This window comes from Silurus meridionalis, chromosome 3, assembly GCF_014805685.1.
Source record: "Silurus meridionalis isolate SWU-2019-XX chromosome 3, ASM1480568v1, whole genome shotgun sequence".
In the NCBI taxonomy this organism is placed as follows: Eukaryota; Metazoa; Chordata; class Actinopteri; order Siluriformes; family Siluridae; genus Silurus; species Silurus meridionalis.
Genome location: NC_060886.1, coordinates 2,783,514 through 2,797,171, shown reverse-complemented (window position 1 = coordinate 2,797,171; position 13,658 = coordinate 2,783,514). Strand labels below are relative to the sequence as shown.

The window sequence follows — 13,658 nt, the reverse complement described above, 5'->3', positions numbered from 1 at the left end:
CTCTTGGGTAAGGCTTATGACTCAGCGGGTCAAGCCGTTGCATGCCTACAAACCATGGCGGTGCTTCAGGCATATCAGGCAGACCTCCAGGAACTCCACCGTACGGCGGATGTAGCTATCTGCTACATCTGCTACATCTGCTACATATAGCTAGTAGCTATATGTAGCTACTAGCACTTTTGAACGTCGCTCTGGATAAGGGCGTCTGCTAAATGCCACAAATGTAAATGTAAATGTAGCTATCAAGGACACAAAAGAGACCACTTTGGCCATTGGCCGGCCTATGGCCGCCATAGCCTCCACTGAGTGGCATTTATGGCTCACCCTTTCAGATCTTTCTGATAGGGGCAGGGCCGTACTGCTGGACGCCCCTCTAATGCTGGCTGGCCTGTTCGGCAACTCCGTGAACAAGGTAGTCGACCGATTTCAGGAGGCCAAGAAACAGTCGGCAGCGTTTCAGCAGCTCCTCCCATGTCGCTCTCTTGGGGCTGCTCTGCAGGCACAGCGCAAAGCACAACCCAGCACCTCCTGTCAGCAGGAGGTCCAAAAACAGAGCATCGCTACTCGCACTCCTCCGCCAGGGGATCCTGTCCAACGTTCTTGGCCGAAGACCCATTAGACAGCTCCGAGATTCCGGTCTCTCTACCGAGGTCATAAAGACCATTCGCCAATCTAGAGCTTCCTCTACGAGGAGGTCATATGCCGGCGAGATGGCATCTGAACAGTGGATGGTGCCAACCTGGTTGGTTCAGTGCTGGAATTCCTTCAGGAACAGTTCGCCAAAGGGTTGGCTCCGTCAACCCTCAAAGTCTACACGTCCACCATTGTGGCTTATCATGCCCCCGTGGCAGGGCAATCACTTGGCAGAGACCTGCTAGTGACACGTTAAGGATAGAAACAAAGAAAGTAATGATGAAAAGAAGGAAGGAAAGCAGAACAGAAACAAATGAAGGAAGGAAGAAAGGTAGGAAGAAATTATAGACAGGAAAGAAGGAAGAATACTAGGGAAGAAAGAAAGGATAGAAAGGAACAATATAAAAGAAGATTAGAAAGAGGGTAAGGAATGAAAGATAAAAACAAGAGATTGTGGGAAGGAAGAAATAATAGGAAGGAACGAAGGAAGGATAGAAAGGAATGTAGGATATAATAGAATGAAGAAAGGATACGAAGGAAGGAAGGAAGGAAGGAAGGAAGGAAGGAAGGAAGGAAGGAAGGAAGGAAAAGAAAGAAGGATACATAGGAAAGAAGGAAGCATAGGAATTAAGGATAGAAAGGAAGGATAAAAAGGAAGGACCTATCACAATTCCAGACTTCATCACATCATGTTTGTGCTGTTGACCATACAATGTGTCTTTCTTGTACCTGTGTGTCTGCTGGAGAAAATAACAATCATACCTTGCACCATCTGCAGGTACATCATGGGGTTTGTGAGTAAGGAGATGGAGCGTGCTCTGCTTAAGGACCGGGAGTCTGGGACGTTCCTGCTGCGCTTCAGCGAAAGTCATCTTGGAGGAATCACCTTCACCTGGGTGGAGCAGGAAAACGGTAAGAGCTCTCATGCTTCCACATCAGATCTGGACAAGGAACGGGAAACGAATAGATTTTACCCTGGAGAACCTTTTTGTGTTTCCACACAACACCACCACCCACAAAGCAGAGAGTGGAGTTATAGGTTAGCAGCATAGAAAGAAAGGAAAGAAGGATGGATGGGTGGATGGATGGATGGATGGATGGATGGATGGATGGATGGATGGATGGATGGATGGATGGATAGATAGATAGATAGATAGATAGATAGATAGATAGATAGATAGATAGATAGATAGATAGATAGAAAGAAAGAAAGAAAGAAAGAAGAAAGAAAGAAAGAAAGAAATCTGCTGTGGTGAAGGTGTTCAATGGCAGGTAGTTGGGTGCCAGTGATGCATTAAGCGGTTTTGACCACCCTTTACAGGGTTTTGCACAGTGGCGCCTCCATACCATACAGTGATAGAGTTGGTCAGGATGCTCTAGATGATTCATTTTATTAGAGTCCCAGGGGACAGATGAGCTTTCTTAAGACTACTCAAGAAGTACATTCGCTGTTGTGCCTTCCTAACCAGAGCTGAAGTGTTCTGGTGCCTGGATAGATCCTCAGAGATGTGAACTCCATGGAACTTAAGGCTGGAGACCCTCTTTACCTCAGTTCCAATGATGTAGACTGGAGAGTGTCTCCTGCTGTTAGATTTCCAAAAGTCCTCAATGAGCTCCTTAGTCTTAGTAGAAGGTCAGGTGTGGGTGACGTACCATGCTGTCAGGCTTCGGATCTTTTCCCTGTAGGCCACTTAATTGTGGTTGCTAATCTGGACGACCACGGTGGTGTCATCTGCATACTTAAATATGTTGGAGATATACAGAGGAGCACAGTCGTGGTTGAACAGGGATTAGTGGGCTCAGGACAGAGCCCTGCGGGATGCCGTTGTTTAGAATGAGGGTTGAGGATACCTGTCTGAGGTCTGTTGGTGAGAAAGTCCAGAATCCATCTGCATACGGAGGTGCAGATACCCAGGTCACTGAGCTTAGTGATCAGTACAGTGGGAACAACTGTATTGAACACAGAACTAGCATTCACACCTAAAAATAAAATGTCCACGTGTCCTAATTATATGTTTGGCTCTTTTCTCAGGTGAGGCAAAATTCATGTCTGTAGAGCCCTACACCAAAAACCGCCTCAGCGCACTTCCTATCGCCGATATCATCCGGGATTATAAAGTCATCGCAGACGGGATTGTCCCAGAGAACCCTCTGAAATTCCTTTATCCCGACATCCCAAAAGACGAAGCATTCGGGAAACATTACAACAGTCAGCTGAACAAAGGCGAGTTATGAACAAAGGCTTAACACGTTTCATTAAAAACAAATAATCACTTGCACATTTCTGACTTCCTGTCTCTTTCTGCTCTTACAGTTTGCCCGTACATCCCGACTATTCTGATTCCCATCTCTCTGAAGTAAGTTAAATATTAGATCTTGTTTTTTACCCCAGTGTCTCATTATCTGGTGGTATCTATAAGACCTGTCGTGGTTGTGTTTGTTCAGCACATCTCCTCTTTCCTGCTCGTCTCCGGAGCCACCGTTATCCCCGGGAATGTCGCACATGCTCAGCCAGCACATCAGCCCCTTCGAGATCGAAAGTGTTGTAAGTATTGCTAGTTTTCTTCCTCTATTCTCCTCCTTCCCTCGATCATTATGCTCTGTATCCGAGGAATAACAATAAACAGATTTAAATTTTACGACACATACGATTGTGTGTGTGCGTGTGCGTGTGTGTGTGTGTGTGTGTGTGTGTGTGTGTGTGTGTGTGTATATATATATATAAACTATAGGCCATGCTTTTTTGTATCCTTTTACAGTTATATTTTGTCATATCATATTTACAAAAAAAAAACACGAAGTGTAAATGCGTAAATTTAGACGATATGATGATGTCATGAATTTTTTTTTTATGAGAAATTCAAATAATAATTGTGTTCTTTTTTTAATTACAAATGTAATTCAGTATTTATATTGATTGATTGATTTATTTATTTGTTTACAGATGAGCTCATTATAGACCTTCCTGGATTCTCTCTGCTCCGGCACAAAGACATAAAAGGCGTGTGAGAAATACCCTGTGTGTGTGTGTGTGTGTGTGTGTGTGTGTGTGTGTGTGTGTGTGTGTGTGTATATGTGTGTGTGTGTGTGTGTGTGAGTGTGTGTGTGTGTGTGATGGTGTGTGTGTTTAAAATCATCTCTTTGTCTTTGTCCACTCCTGCAATCTCACATATCCTCTTTCTGTACATTTTATCTGATAAAAACTGAATGTTATGACGCACAGGGTTTGAAAACTGAATGTAATGTATAAATATCAGAAACGGTCCGGAATCCAAAAGGACATAACCACATTCACTCGGTAGATTCAAACATCTCTAAGGATTTTAGACACATGATGTCGAGCAGGAATAAAACTGAAATCGAAGATCCCGATCAGTAATCTGTGCGGTCTCCATGACGTGTCTGGTTTTCCTTTTGTTTCTGTCCGTATTCTTTTTATTTTGTTTATTTTTGAAAGGAAATGTAACACGTTTTCTGCTCCATGAATGTATCATTTGTTTTGATTTTCAATAAAAATTATAAAACAGTCATGTTCCCTTTTGGTGATGTAGAAATCCTCAGGCCTGGATTATTACAGCGCACACACAATAACTCAGAATGACTGTATGATAGACATTTGGAATAAATAAAAGAGGAATAAAACACTCTGTGTTATGCTGTACAGGAAAGTAATCCACAATGGGGTTCAGAGGTGAATTAGAGTCACAGGTGTGATTGAGATGGTTTGGATGTGTGCAGAGGAGGGACTTGGGGGTATATCGGTAGGAGAATGCTGAGGATGGAGCCACCAGGAAGGAGAAAAAGAGGAAGACTAAGGAGGAAGTTTATTGATGTGGTGAGGAAACGCATGCAGGTAGTTGGGTTGAAAGAGGAGATGTAGAGGACAGGGGGGTATGAAGACTAATGATCCGCTGTGGCGACACCTAATGGGAGAAGCCGAAAAAAGAAGAAGAAGAAGAAGAAGAAGTTTTTTTTATTCTTTGTTGCAGTGATAAAGTCGACCAGCAGGTGACGGCACTGAACAATATCTTCTCCACATGTTCAGTAGGTGTGAGTACGTGGTTATGTGTTTCTGTTTGTCTGTGTGTGTGTGTGTGTGTGTGTGTGTGTGTGTGTGTGTGTGTGTGTGTGTGTATGGAGCTCATAATGTAAAATTGCATAAAAACAAACCATGCCACCAATTAAAAGTGAGGTCCCAGTAGACACCCACACCATTACAACACCAATACAATGTCCATTAAAAGCAGTGCAATTCCCAGTATGTCTACTACAACCAGTACAAATTGTAGGAGGGTTTCTGTTGTATTGGTTTTCATGGGTGAGTGCAGTAGGATATTAATCGACCTATTGATCGACAAGGAAGCATCATCATTATTATTGTTTTTATTATTATTATTATTATAATTATTATTATTATTATTAACGGAAGATGTAGGGGAATAAAGCTGTGAGCCATGTGATAAAAAAACTGTTTGTTTTACAAGGAAATTATGGAATTGGCACACACACACACACACACACACACACACACACACACACACACACACACACACACATTTCAAGTCTTCAGACCAGTTTAACTTTTCACGGAATGCACGTGGTTTCCTCCGGCTGTTCCAGCAAATCAACAAACTCCCCCACACGCTCTCCTGAGCCTCCACCTACTGTTCTCGGTGGTGTTTCTCAGCTCTGCCTCACAATGTTTCCTTCTCACTGCTCTGTATCTCCACACTGAACTCCAGTATTTAGCTCTTTGTGAGGTTAATCATTTTACTGCTCTTTGGTTTTGACTGTAATTTTATATCAGCAGTCTGCTACCGTGTATCTTCATGGAGCTGGATTGGTGCACAGGGGCATTGTCATACTGGAACAGGTTTGGATCTTTTAGTTCAAGTGATGGGACACTTTACCGAATCCATAGTGGTCCTATGAAATTGTGTGTCAGTTCTTTTGTCCATCATGGTGTCCCGTCATATGTACGTATGCATGTACGTACATATATATATAAGATATTTACATTCTTGTTGTAACCCCACACCCTGTTAATTTTCAACTCTTAATTCACCACCTTTTATTACACAACCAGCATCTTATTAGTCATCACATTGTGCTGGATTTAACTGCTCTATCTAAACAGGATTGGTTCCCAGTCATCAGGTTAAATGAAGCTCCTCCCACTGCTGCCACATCCTGAGTTGCGTTTTGGAATCTTTACAGCAGGAGGACGCACCCTGAGAAGAACAGCCGGACCAGAAAGGGGCGGGGCGAACACGTGCGCATTCACCGCTGATTGGCTGTTCACTGGAGGTTGGGCGAAGCACTAGAATCCGGTATTCTGATTGGCTGAGAGACCCACGCTCAGCTGGTTCAGGGTCTGGAGCTTTTCTGAGGTTGAAGACGCTGGGAGTAAGAAAGCTGCTGCAGATTATTTGATAAAACCCGAACAACTGATCAACACAAATCTGTCTCATACAACCCCCGTTTATCTCCCCGTTTCTTCAGACTACAGGTTTCCTTCCAAGGCTTTTGGTAAGGTAAGGTATTTTATAATAGCACGAGCACGTGACCCAGTTATAAAACTTTAGAAATGTTCAACTGGACGCAGGGGTTCATTTTCTACAGTTTTATTTTTATTGTTGCTCTGGTTTTAAAATCATTAAACAGTATTTCATATAATAATAATAATAATAATAATAATAATAATAATTAACAACAATAATAATATATATATATATATTAGATGTGTGTGTATATTGTACCTAGCAGTATGGTTCAGGAGAAAGTGTGTTCGAGAATTCACACCAAGGCAATATTGTTAGGGTGTTGTACAGTATCAAGTATCGAAACCTTGGACATCCAGATACCACATCCTAAATATTTTAATATTCAGAAGTTTAGTAGATTCAACAACCAGGGAAAGGAGACATACTATGAAATACTGTACAGTATATTCAGGTTTTAACTTCATGCTACACTCATATTAACAGGAGACAGGATACAGACAAGCGCAGATTGTTTCTAGTTTGTCTTTTGTGGGATGAATGTGGGTTGAATGTGAACTCTGACTGCCTCCTCACGTCACCTATATCACTACCTGACTTTACTCTGACTTTACTTATGAAATCTTACAAATCTCCACCAAATCTAGTGGAACATGTTCCCAGTGGAGGTGGAAGTCTATTATGTTCACTGATGAACGATTAGGTGCCAAACGCAGTTCCAGTACAAAGCCATATTCATGTTTTTTTAATAGTTTAATCCAAAAGAAACTTTAGATAGAATCCACTTTCTCTGCATTTCCTCTCCAGATTCTGAGATTTTTATTTCTTATTCCATCAAGAAATATTTTTACTCAAAGTGAGTCATATAACTTCCACTTCTGCTTCTCTTTTGCCGTGTAGGAGTCACACTGGGTTCGGAGCCCTCTGTGAACGTTACACTTTATATGGTGATGCGAGTGTGTATCTAAACGTTAATTATGGGCTACATAATTTGTCCTTTCTTTACTGGGGGCCGGGTCGGTCTGTAACAAAAAATGACATGCCGGAGTGACCACCAGTATCATTGTGAAGATTTTATTATGATTTTAAATGTATTTATTCTGCCTCCTAATGCTAGATCAGTTTATTATTTTGTTCTGCACCATACAAACAAGTGATCATTACTTTTCAAGAGATATTCTGCCTATTAAAAGAGCATTATTACTATCATAATCACATTTTTTTCAGATTCATTGCTTTTAAAATTAAAATAGACTTATTTATGTGTATGCTTGGTGGGTGAATAAAAAAAGAAATGATGCTACATTATTACCTAGAGTTTGACCGATAGTGGATGTTACTGATACCGATAGCGGGGTTTGGATCGTGCTTGCCGAATAACGATTAATCAGCCAATACTGGATAAAAAAAGAAACAAAGAAACAAATAAAAATAACACTCCATGTAAAATGGTACTGAGCTTCATTACAAGTATAAAAAATAAAAAGGTCCTAAATCATAAAAATGTGCTTACTGAAATAAATATGAATATACTTATTGGTAAATATAATTATATAATTAATAAATTATGATGATAAATATAATATAGCGATCTCGGTCTCTCCGGTCTCGTGTGGAGAAACAAAAACAAGCACACTGACATCAGTGATTCTTCTCTAGAGGCCGGAAGCCGGAAAAACTATCGGTATGGATTTTGCCAATAGCCGATAGTTCCAGCAACTCAACTCAATTAATAACTAAGGGAAATTTAGTTTGAAAGCCAACCATTAAAATAAAATACAGATATGATAGGAGTAAAACATATATTTAAAATTACATTTTACAAATATGTCTCTGCCAGATGGCCGTTTCAAATGTGGGGGTATGCAGGTGTAGTTTGGGGACCCTTGCAGATTGACTTGCCTGGTAGACTGAATATAAAATTTGAGTGTGTCGCACGTTAATGCTATTGTAGAATATCGCGGCTGTAGTTGTATTAGATTCATCCTTCAGTAAACAAAAGAAACTGCACAAGTGAATGAAGCACTATCGGTTCTCAAAGTAAACACAAATCCCCATTACCTGACAATGAATTCAGATAAAAAAAAGTGAATAAGTTTTCTGTTTTTTTTCCACCCAATTACATTAATGACATTCCGCAGATGCCTTTATCTAGAACAGGGGTCGGCAACCCGCGGCTCCGGAGCCGCATGCGGCTCTTTCATCCCTCTTCTGCAGCTCCCTGTGGCTTTGGAAAATAAATAATGAGTATTTAATTAAAATGTAATTTATTTTAGTTCGTTAGTTTTTAAAATGTAATTCTAAATTTGAAGATTTTGGTGATCTTGTAAAATCTAAATAAAACGTGTTAAAGTTTTTTGTCGCTCTTCATATGCGTCACAACCGCTAATGTGCGACACCCACCGGCACGCGACTTCTTAAACTTTGGTTGACGGCACACAGAAGAGGATGGCATTTTTGGTTTGCTGCCGGTGGATAATTTATGTTCGGCGTTCTTTTCATAAATACAAGTAGACTCAAATAGACTCAAATAGACATTAAGTATTTTACTTGAAAGTAACCTTCAACCCAATGTCTTTTTTTAAGGAGTTCATTTAATTTAATTTCATTCTCTCTGCAGTTCATTGATTTCATAAATGCAACACATTATGGTTTGATTATACATAGCATAAAGGCAAAAAAAAAAATGTAGTGTTATTTCAATTTAAATGTCAAAAGGGTTTTGTGGCTCCCAGTGTTTTCTTTTCTGTGGGAAACAGGTCCAAATGGCTCTTTGTGTGGTGAAGGTTGCCGACCCCTGATCTAGAACAAGGGCTGCTTAAGGCCTTTGCTCTAGAACCCAGCAGTGGCAGCCTGGTGGTGGTGGGATTTGAACTCATAACCTTCTAATCCAGTTCCAGTGCCTTTACCACCTTCCATTTTATCATTGTTCTTTTTTGCTAATTGTGATGCCTGAAACTCGGTCAAATACAAATGAAATCATGTAAATAACCTGAGAGAAAAAATTGAGATGATTGTGATGATTGAATCTGTTGCTAGATGGCACTTTGGTACCAGCTTCAACAGCTGGACTCGAGATACCTGGAGCAGATCGGTCAACTTTACGATGACGCCTTCCCCATGGAGATTCGTCAGTACCTCAGCCAGTGGATTGAAAGCATTGACTGGTGAGAAATGAACTGCTCACATATATTTAAAAGTGAAGTTCTAATCAAATCAAATTTTATTTGTCACATACATACAGAGTACGACATGCAGTGAAATGCTTTGAACTACTGTCCAGCATTGAGCATAAAAAGGAATAGAATTAAGGATAAAAATAAAACAAAACAAAAAAGGTAGATAAATAAAAAGGATAAAATATATAGAATATTTGAAAATACATGTATATACATTAATGAGTATGGAAGATATTGGAAGTACAAATGAAAGTGATTTAGTGTCCATGTGCAATGTGGTGTGATATATAGTGGCAGTGAGCTGTTAAAGTGTCATAGTGCAAAAAAGGTTGAGCAGAAATGATTGACAATGGAGAGAGAGGTCCAGTACTAGATCCTGGGTGTTTCCTGGTTTAAACTCCGAATGGCCTGCGGGAAGAAGCTCTTCCTCATTCTCTCTGTGTTTGCTTTCAAGGAGCGGAAGCACTTCACTGAACGCAACAAAGAAAAAACAGTGGCTCGCCTGTCCTGCATGATGCTGTTCCCAAACCAGGAAGTAACACTAACATTGTGGGGTGTAGATAAAACACGTGACTAAAAGCTAAGAGTTCTGTCTGACCGGTTTGTCGTGCTCGTCTCTGTAGTTCACCCTACTGTTCTGTACTGTGTTAAGCCACATTAAACATGTTTCTGAGCACAAACATTTCCATGCACAGACATTTTTTTGGGACTCTGCTTGTTAATACAAATTATCCAGTTGTTACAAATATAGAATTAAAAGTTTCTCTGTGGATGTTTTGTCGCAAAGATGCCATTTTTAACAGGCGCTCGCTACTTTAGTTTTGAGTCTGAATGAATGTATAATGCGGATTAAGTTTGATATAATTAATCTAAAACATTTCCATGTTGAGAAGCGCTCAAAGCGATGCAAGCCAAGACCAAAAGGAAGGTCATAGGGTGTTAGGGCAGTATGATTAGAACACACTTCCACATTTCAATCAGGGTCAATTAGGATGTATGTCTGATGGTCTTCAAGACTCTTTGAAGCACAATGAGAAAGAAAGGCAGGCAAAGAAATCTATGCAGAATCTTTCAGATCTGAAGCAGGTACTGTGTTTGCATGGTCGGCAGGGTTTTGACTTGTGGGAACATAATGCCAATGTTCTGGCCTTGTCGAATTCCTGATCCGTTGAACTCTATTGCTCACATATACATATCGCTTGGTTTCTTCTTGGTTTCTCAACTTTACTGTTGCAAAATTTTTTTTACAGCATTTGGGGTAATGTCCAATTAATTTCAAATAAGTGCTGCCACTTCTACTGCCAGGACAGCTACTCCCAGCTCTAATCTAGGTATGGTGTGAGCAGACAGTGGAGCAAGCTTAGCCTTGTCTAAGACGTACAGCTATAGCCTTTGTGGAAGCATCTGAAAAAACTGGATTTCTGTCCTTTGTGCCAAAGATTTTTGTGCCAAAGACCTTTGGGTACACTCATTTCAAACTTAGCTAGATCATGCAAAGAGCATTTCCAAGCCTTCCTTTTAGCTTCCCTGTCTGTTGGTAAAAAGAAATCCCAGTCTTTTGTGTCAACTGTCAAATCACGAATGAGGAACTTTTCCTGGATTGTAACAGTCAATGCCAGCCCAAGAGCGTCGAAAACGCTGTTGACTGTTGCTAAGACACCTCTACGTGTAAAAGGCTTCTCTTCTGCATCAACAGAGAAAGTAAAGGTGTCAGCGTAATGATTCCAACGAAGACCAAGGCCTCGCTGAACAGGTGGAGTATTCTTTTTCAAATCCAGGTCCTTGAGGTCCTTTACATGATCCTCCACTGGAAAAGCTTTCATCACAGTTTGATGCTATTTTATGTAAGTCTATATATAAGTCTCAGGTTGGAGCATGCTAACATCTCCTGAGTCTTGATTTGCCTTTTCAGCAAATAAACCGCTTCTTCAGCATTTGGCACTGATTTCAGTCCATCATCCACGTAGAAGTCATGCTTTACGAAGGCTCTTGCATCTTTCCCAAACTCGAATTCCCCATGTTAGGATGCACGATGAAGTCCAGAGTTTGGAATGGAAAATGTACTTAATTACAAGAATTAAAGTGTGACAAACTGCTAAATATTCAATAAGATGTTTTACCTGCTTGAGCTTTGAATCCATGTTTGCAAATTTGAACTGCCTTTTTGCAGCTTCCCTTCTCTCTTTCTTTCTCTGATCTCTTATTTTGTCAAGGCATTGGCATTTTTTGTCTACAAAGTGTGCCAACAACAGCAAATTTTGTATTTATATTAGATCAGATTGGGATCAATAATTTCATTAGACATTTTAATTCTAAGAATTTGGTAAAGGGGGCACCTCAGCAATGAGGGCAGAGGGGCAGTGAAGTATTAATTGTCCTTTTTTTCTCCCATTTAAAAACACTACCATTGGTCTTTGGATCACTAAATACACATCAAGTTTTCTTTAATTCAGTTGTACACTGTAAATGAAGTATTGTGTACACTCTATAAACCAGTTTACTATACTCAAATAACATTTCCACTCTTTCTGAGCTTTACATTACTCTCATCATGGTACATTTACTCAATTTCAAATCAAATCAAAATCAAATCAAATTTTATTTGTCACATACACAAATAAAATTTGATTTGATTTTGATTTGATTTGAAATTGAGTAAACGTACCATGATGAGAGTAATGTAAACATTTCAACATTTCAACAGTTATATTGTGAATAAAATATGGGTTTTTGCAAATCGAACCTGCCTATCGTTGAGTTTGATACGATTAATGATGGTATTATTATCTGGCACAGGGACACTGTAGCCCTTGATGAGTCCCTCGCGAGGCTGCGTTTCCACGACCTACTGAGTAAACTGGATGAGCTCTACGGTCGCCTGAACCCAAGCAACAACTTTCTCCTTCAGCACAACTTCCGCAAAATACAACGCAACCTGCAGGTGCAGAACCACCACAGATACACAATCCCACTAGTTCTATAACTTCCTCTCCTCGCACTATTCATTCAGATTGTTTTTTTAATGTTTTTATCGTCCTTGCAGGAGCACTTTCAAGAAAATCCGACATACATGGCTATGATCATATCAAACTCCATGAAAGAGGAAAGGAGAATTCTGGAGATGGCCATTAGAACACAGGTACAGTACATGGGCTATTTTATATATCTGACTGTCTGTCACTGATTCTACCTAATTCGATATATTTAGTGAATACGGAGGCCACTCTGTGCAGCTGGAGATGGTTCCACATCAACAACCTAAAGATCCATGAAATTACTGAGCAACTTAAAACTTGGAGGATGGATTTGGACTGCATTTAATATTCAATAGAATTAATATATACTACAGTGGCTCAAGACCACACGTTTGTTGCCACACCTGAACAATGATGGAATTGTAAACAAAGGACATTTGGTGATGAGGATGGATTCCCCTTTGAGTCTGGTTCCTCTCAAGGCTTGTTCCTCATGCCATCTAAGGGAGTTTGTTCTTACCACAGTCGACATTGGCTCGCTCATCAGGAATAAACTTACAATTCTAAGTAACAAACTCGTATACTCTTTCATTACCGCTTTATCTGTGAAAAACTGCCATGTCCACTGTTAAAAGTGCTCTACATATACAAATTGAATTTAATTGAATAGTGATCTAAATAATTAAAGAACCTTGGAGCGTGAACTATGTCTGGCCAAAATTAAGTTAAGAGAATTTTAACAACTATGTACTGTAGGTCGAATTTTGGTTTAATTCCAAAACTGCGTTATGGGAAGCACTCAATAACTCCATAACACAGAAAACTCAGCAGAGAACATTTCTTCCTTTACAAGTTGAGAAAGTTCAACCTGCCACAAGAGCTGTTGATGCAGTTTTAGCCGTCATCATGTCTGTCTTATGTAACCCAGCCATTAGGGTTGCACAAGTCAGTACACTCTTAGTGCCGGTCCTAAGCCCGGATAAATGGGGAGGGTTCCGTTAGGAAGGGCATTAAGCATAAAAACATGTGCCAAATCAAATATGCGGATCACGAATACGGATGATCCGCTGTGGCGACCCCTAATGGGAGAAACCCAAAGATAGTTTTTGTGTCTGTCTTATGTACAGCTACCAAATCTGCCAATCTGGACTGCTGAGAAAGTTATTAGGGCTCTTCTGTCCACTTTTCATTCTTCAACTGTATACCACCAGAGTGATAAGGCGAGCATTCGAATGTAAAATGGAGCATCACAAAGAACAGCGTTTTCCTCCAGGCGATCCACTTCCTGAACATTTCTATTCATATTATAACCATCTTATGTGCAACACTTAAAAAGTTTCGAGACTCGCTCTGTTTACAAGAAAATCATT

The 13,658-nt window shown here is 40.2% G+C and overlaps 2 protein-coding genes across 12 annotated transcripts in view; both read left to right on the top strand.

Moving 5' to 3' along the window:
• LOC124382671 (signal transducer and activator of transcription 4-like) overlaps positions 1 to 4,160 on the top strand; it is a 36,286-nt gene extending 32,126 nt beyond the window's left edge. For all 7 annotated transcript variants that reach the window (XM_046844763.1, XM_046844765.1, XM_046844767.1 and 4 more), the window contains 5 exons: positions 1,412 to 1,545; positions 2,666 to 2,857; positions 2,948 to 2,990; positions 3,079 to 3,178; positions 3,578 to 4,160. In XM_046844763.1, the coding sequence (XP_046700719.1) occupies positions 1,412 to 1,545; positions 2,666 to 2,857; positions 2,948 to 2,990; positions 3,079 to 3,178; positions 3,578 to 3,592 (484 nt within the window). In that variant the 3' untranslated portion in view covers positions 3,593 to 4,160. The remainder of the gene's footprint in view (positions 1 to 1,411; positions 1,546 to 2,665; positions 2,858 to 2,947; positions 2,991 to 3,078; positions 3,179 to 3,577) is intronic.
• Positions 4,161 to 5,834: 1,674 nt separating this feature from the next.
• LOC124383401 (signal transducer and activator of transcription 1-alpha/beta-like) overlaps positions 5,835 to 13,658 on the top strand; it is a 29,002-nt gene continuing 21,178 nt past the window's right edge. For 3 of the 5 annotated variants that reach the window (XM_046846006.1, XM_046846007.1, XM_046846005.1), the window contains exons 1-4: positions 5,836 to 6,167; positions 9,174 to 9,301; positions 12,110 to 12,254; positions 12,357 to 12,452. In XM_046846006.1, coding sequence (XP_046701962.1) covers positions 9,174 to 9,301; positions 12,110 to 12,254; positions 12,357 to 12,452 — 369 coding nt within the window. In that variant the 5' untranslated portion in view covers positions 5,836 to 6,167. Of the gene's footprint in view, positions 6,168 to 9,173; positions 9,302 to 12,109; positions 12,255 to 12,356; positions 12,453 to 13,658 lie in introns of all 5 variants that reach the window. The other 2 variants (XM_046846008.1, XM_046846009.1) reach the window with 2 other exon arrangements.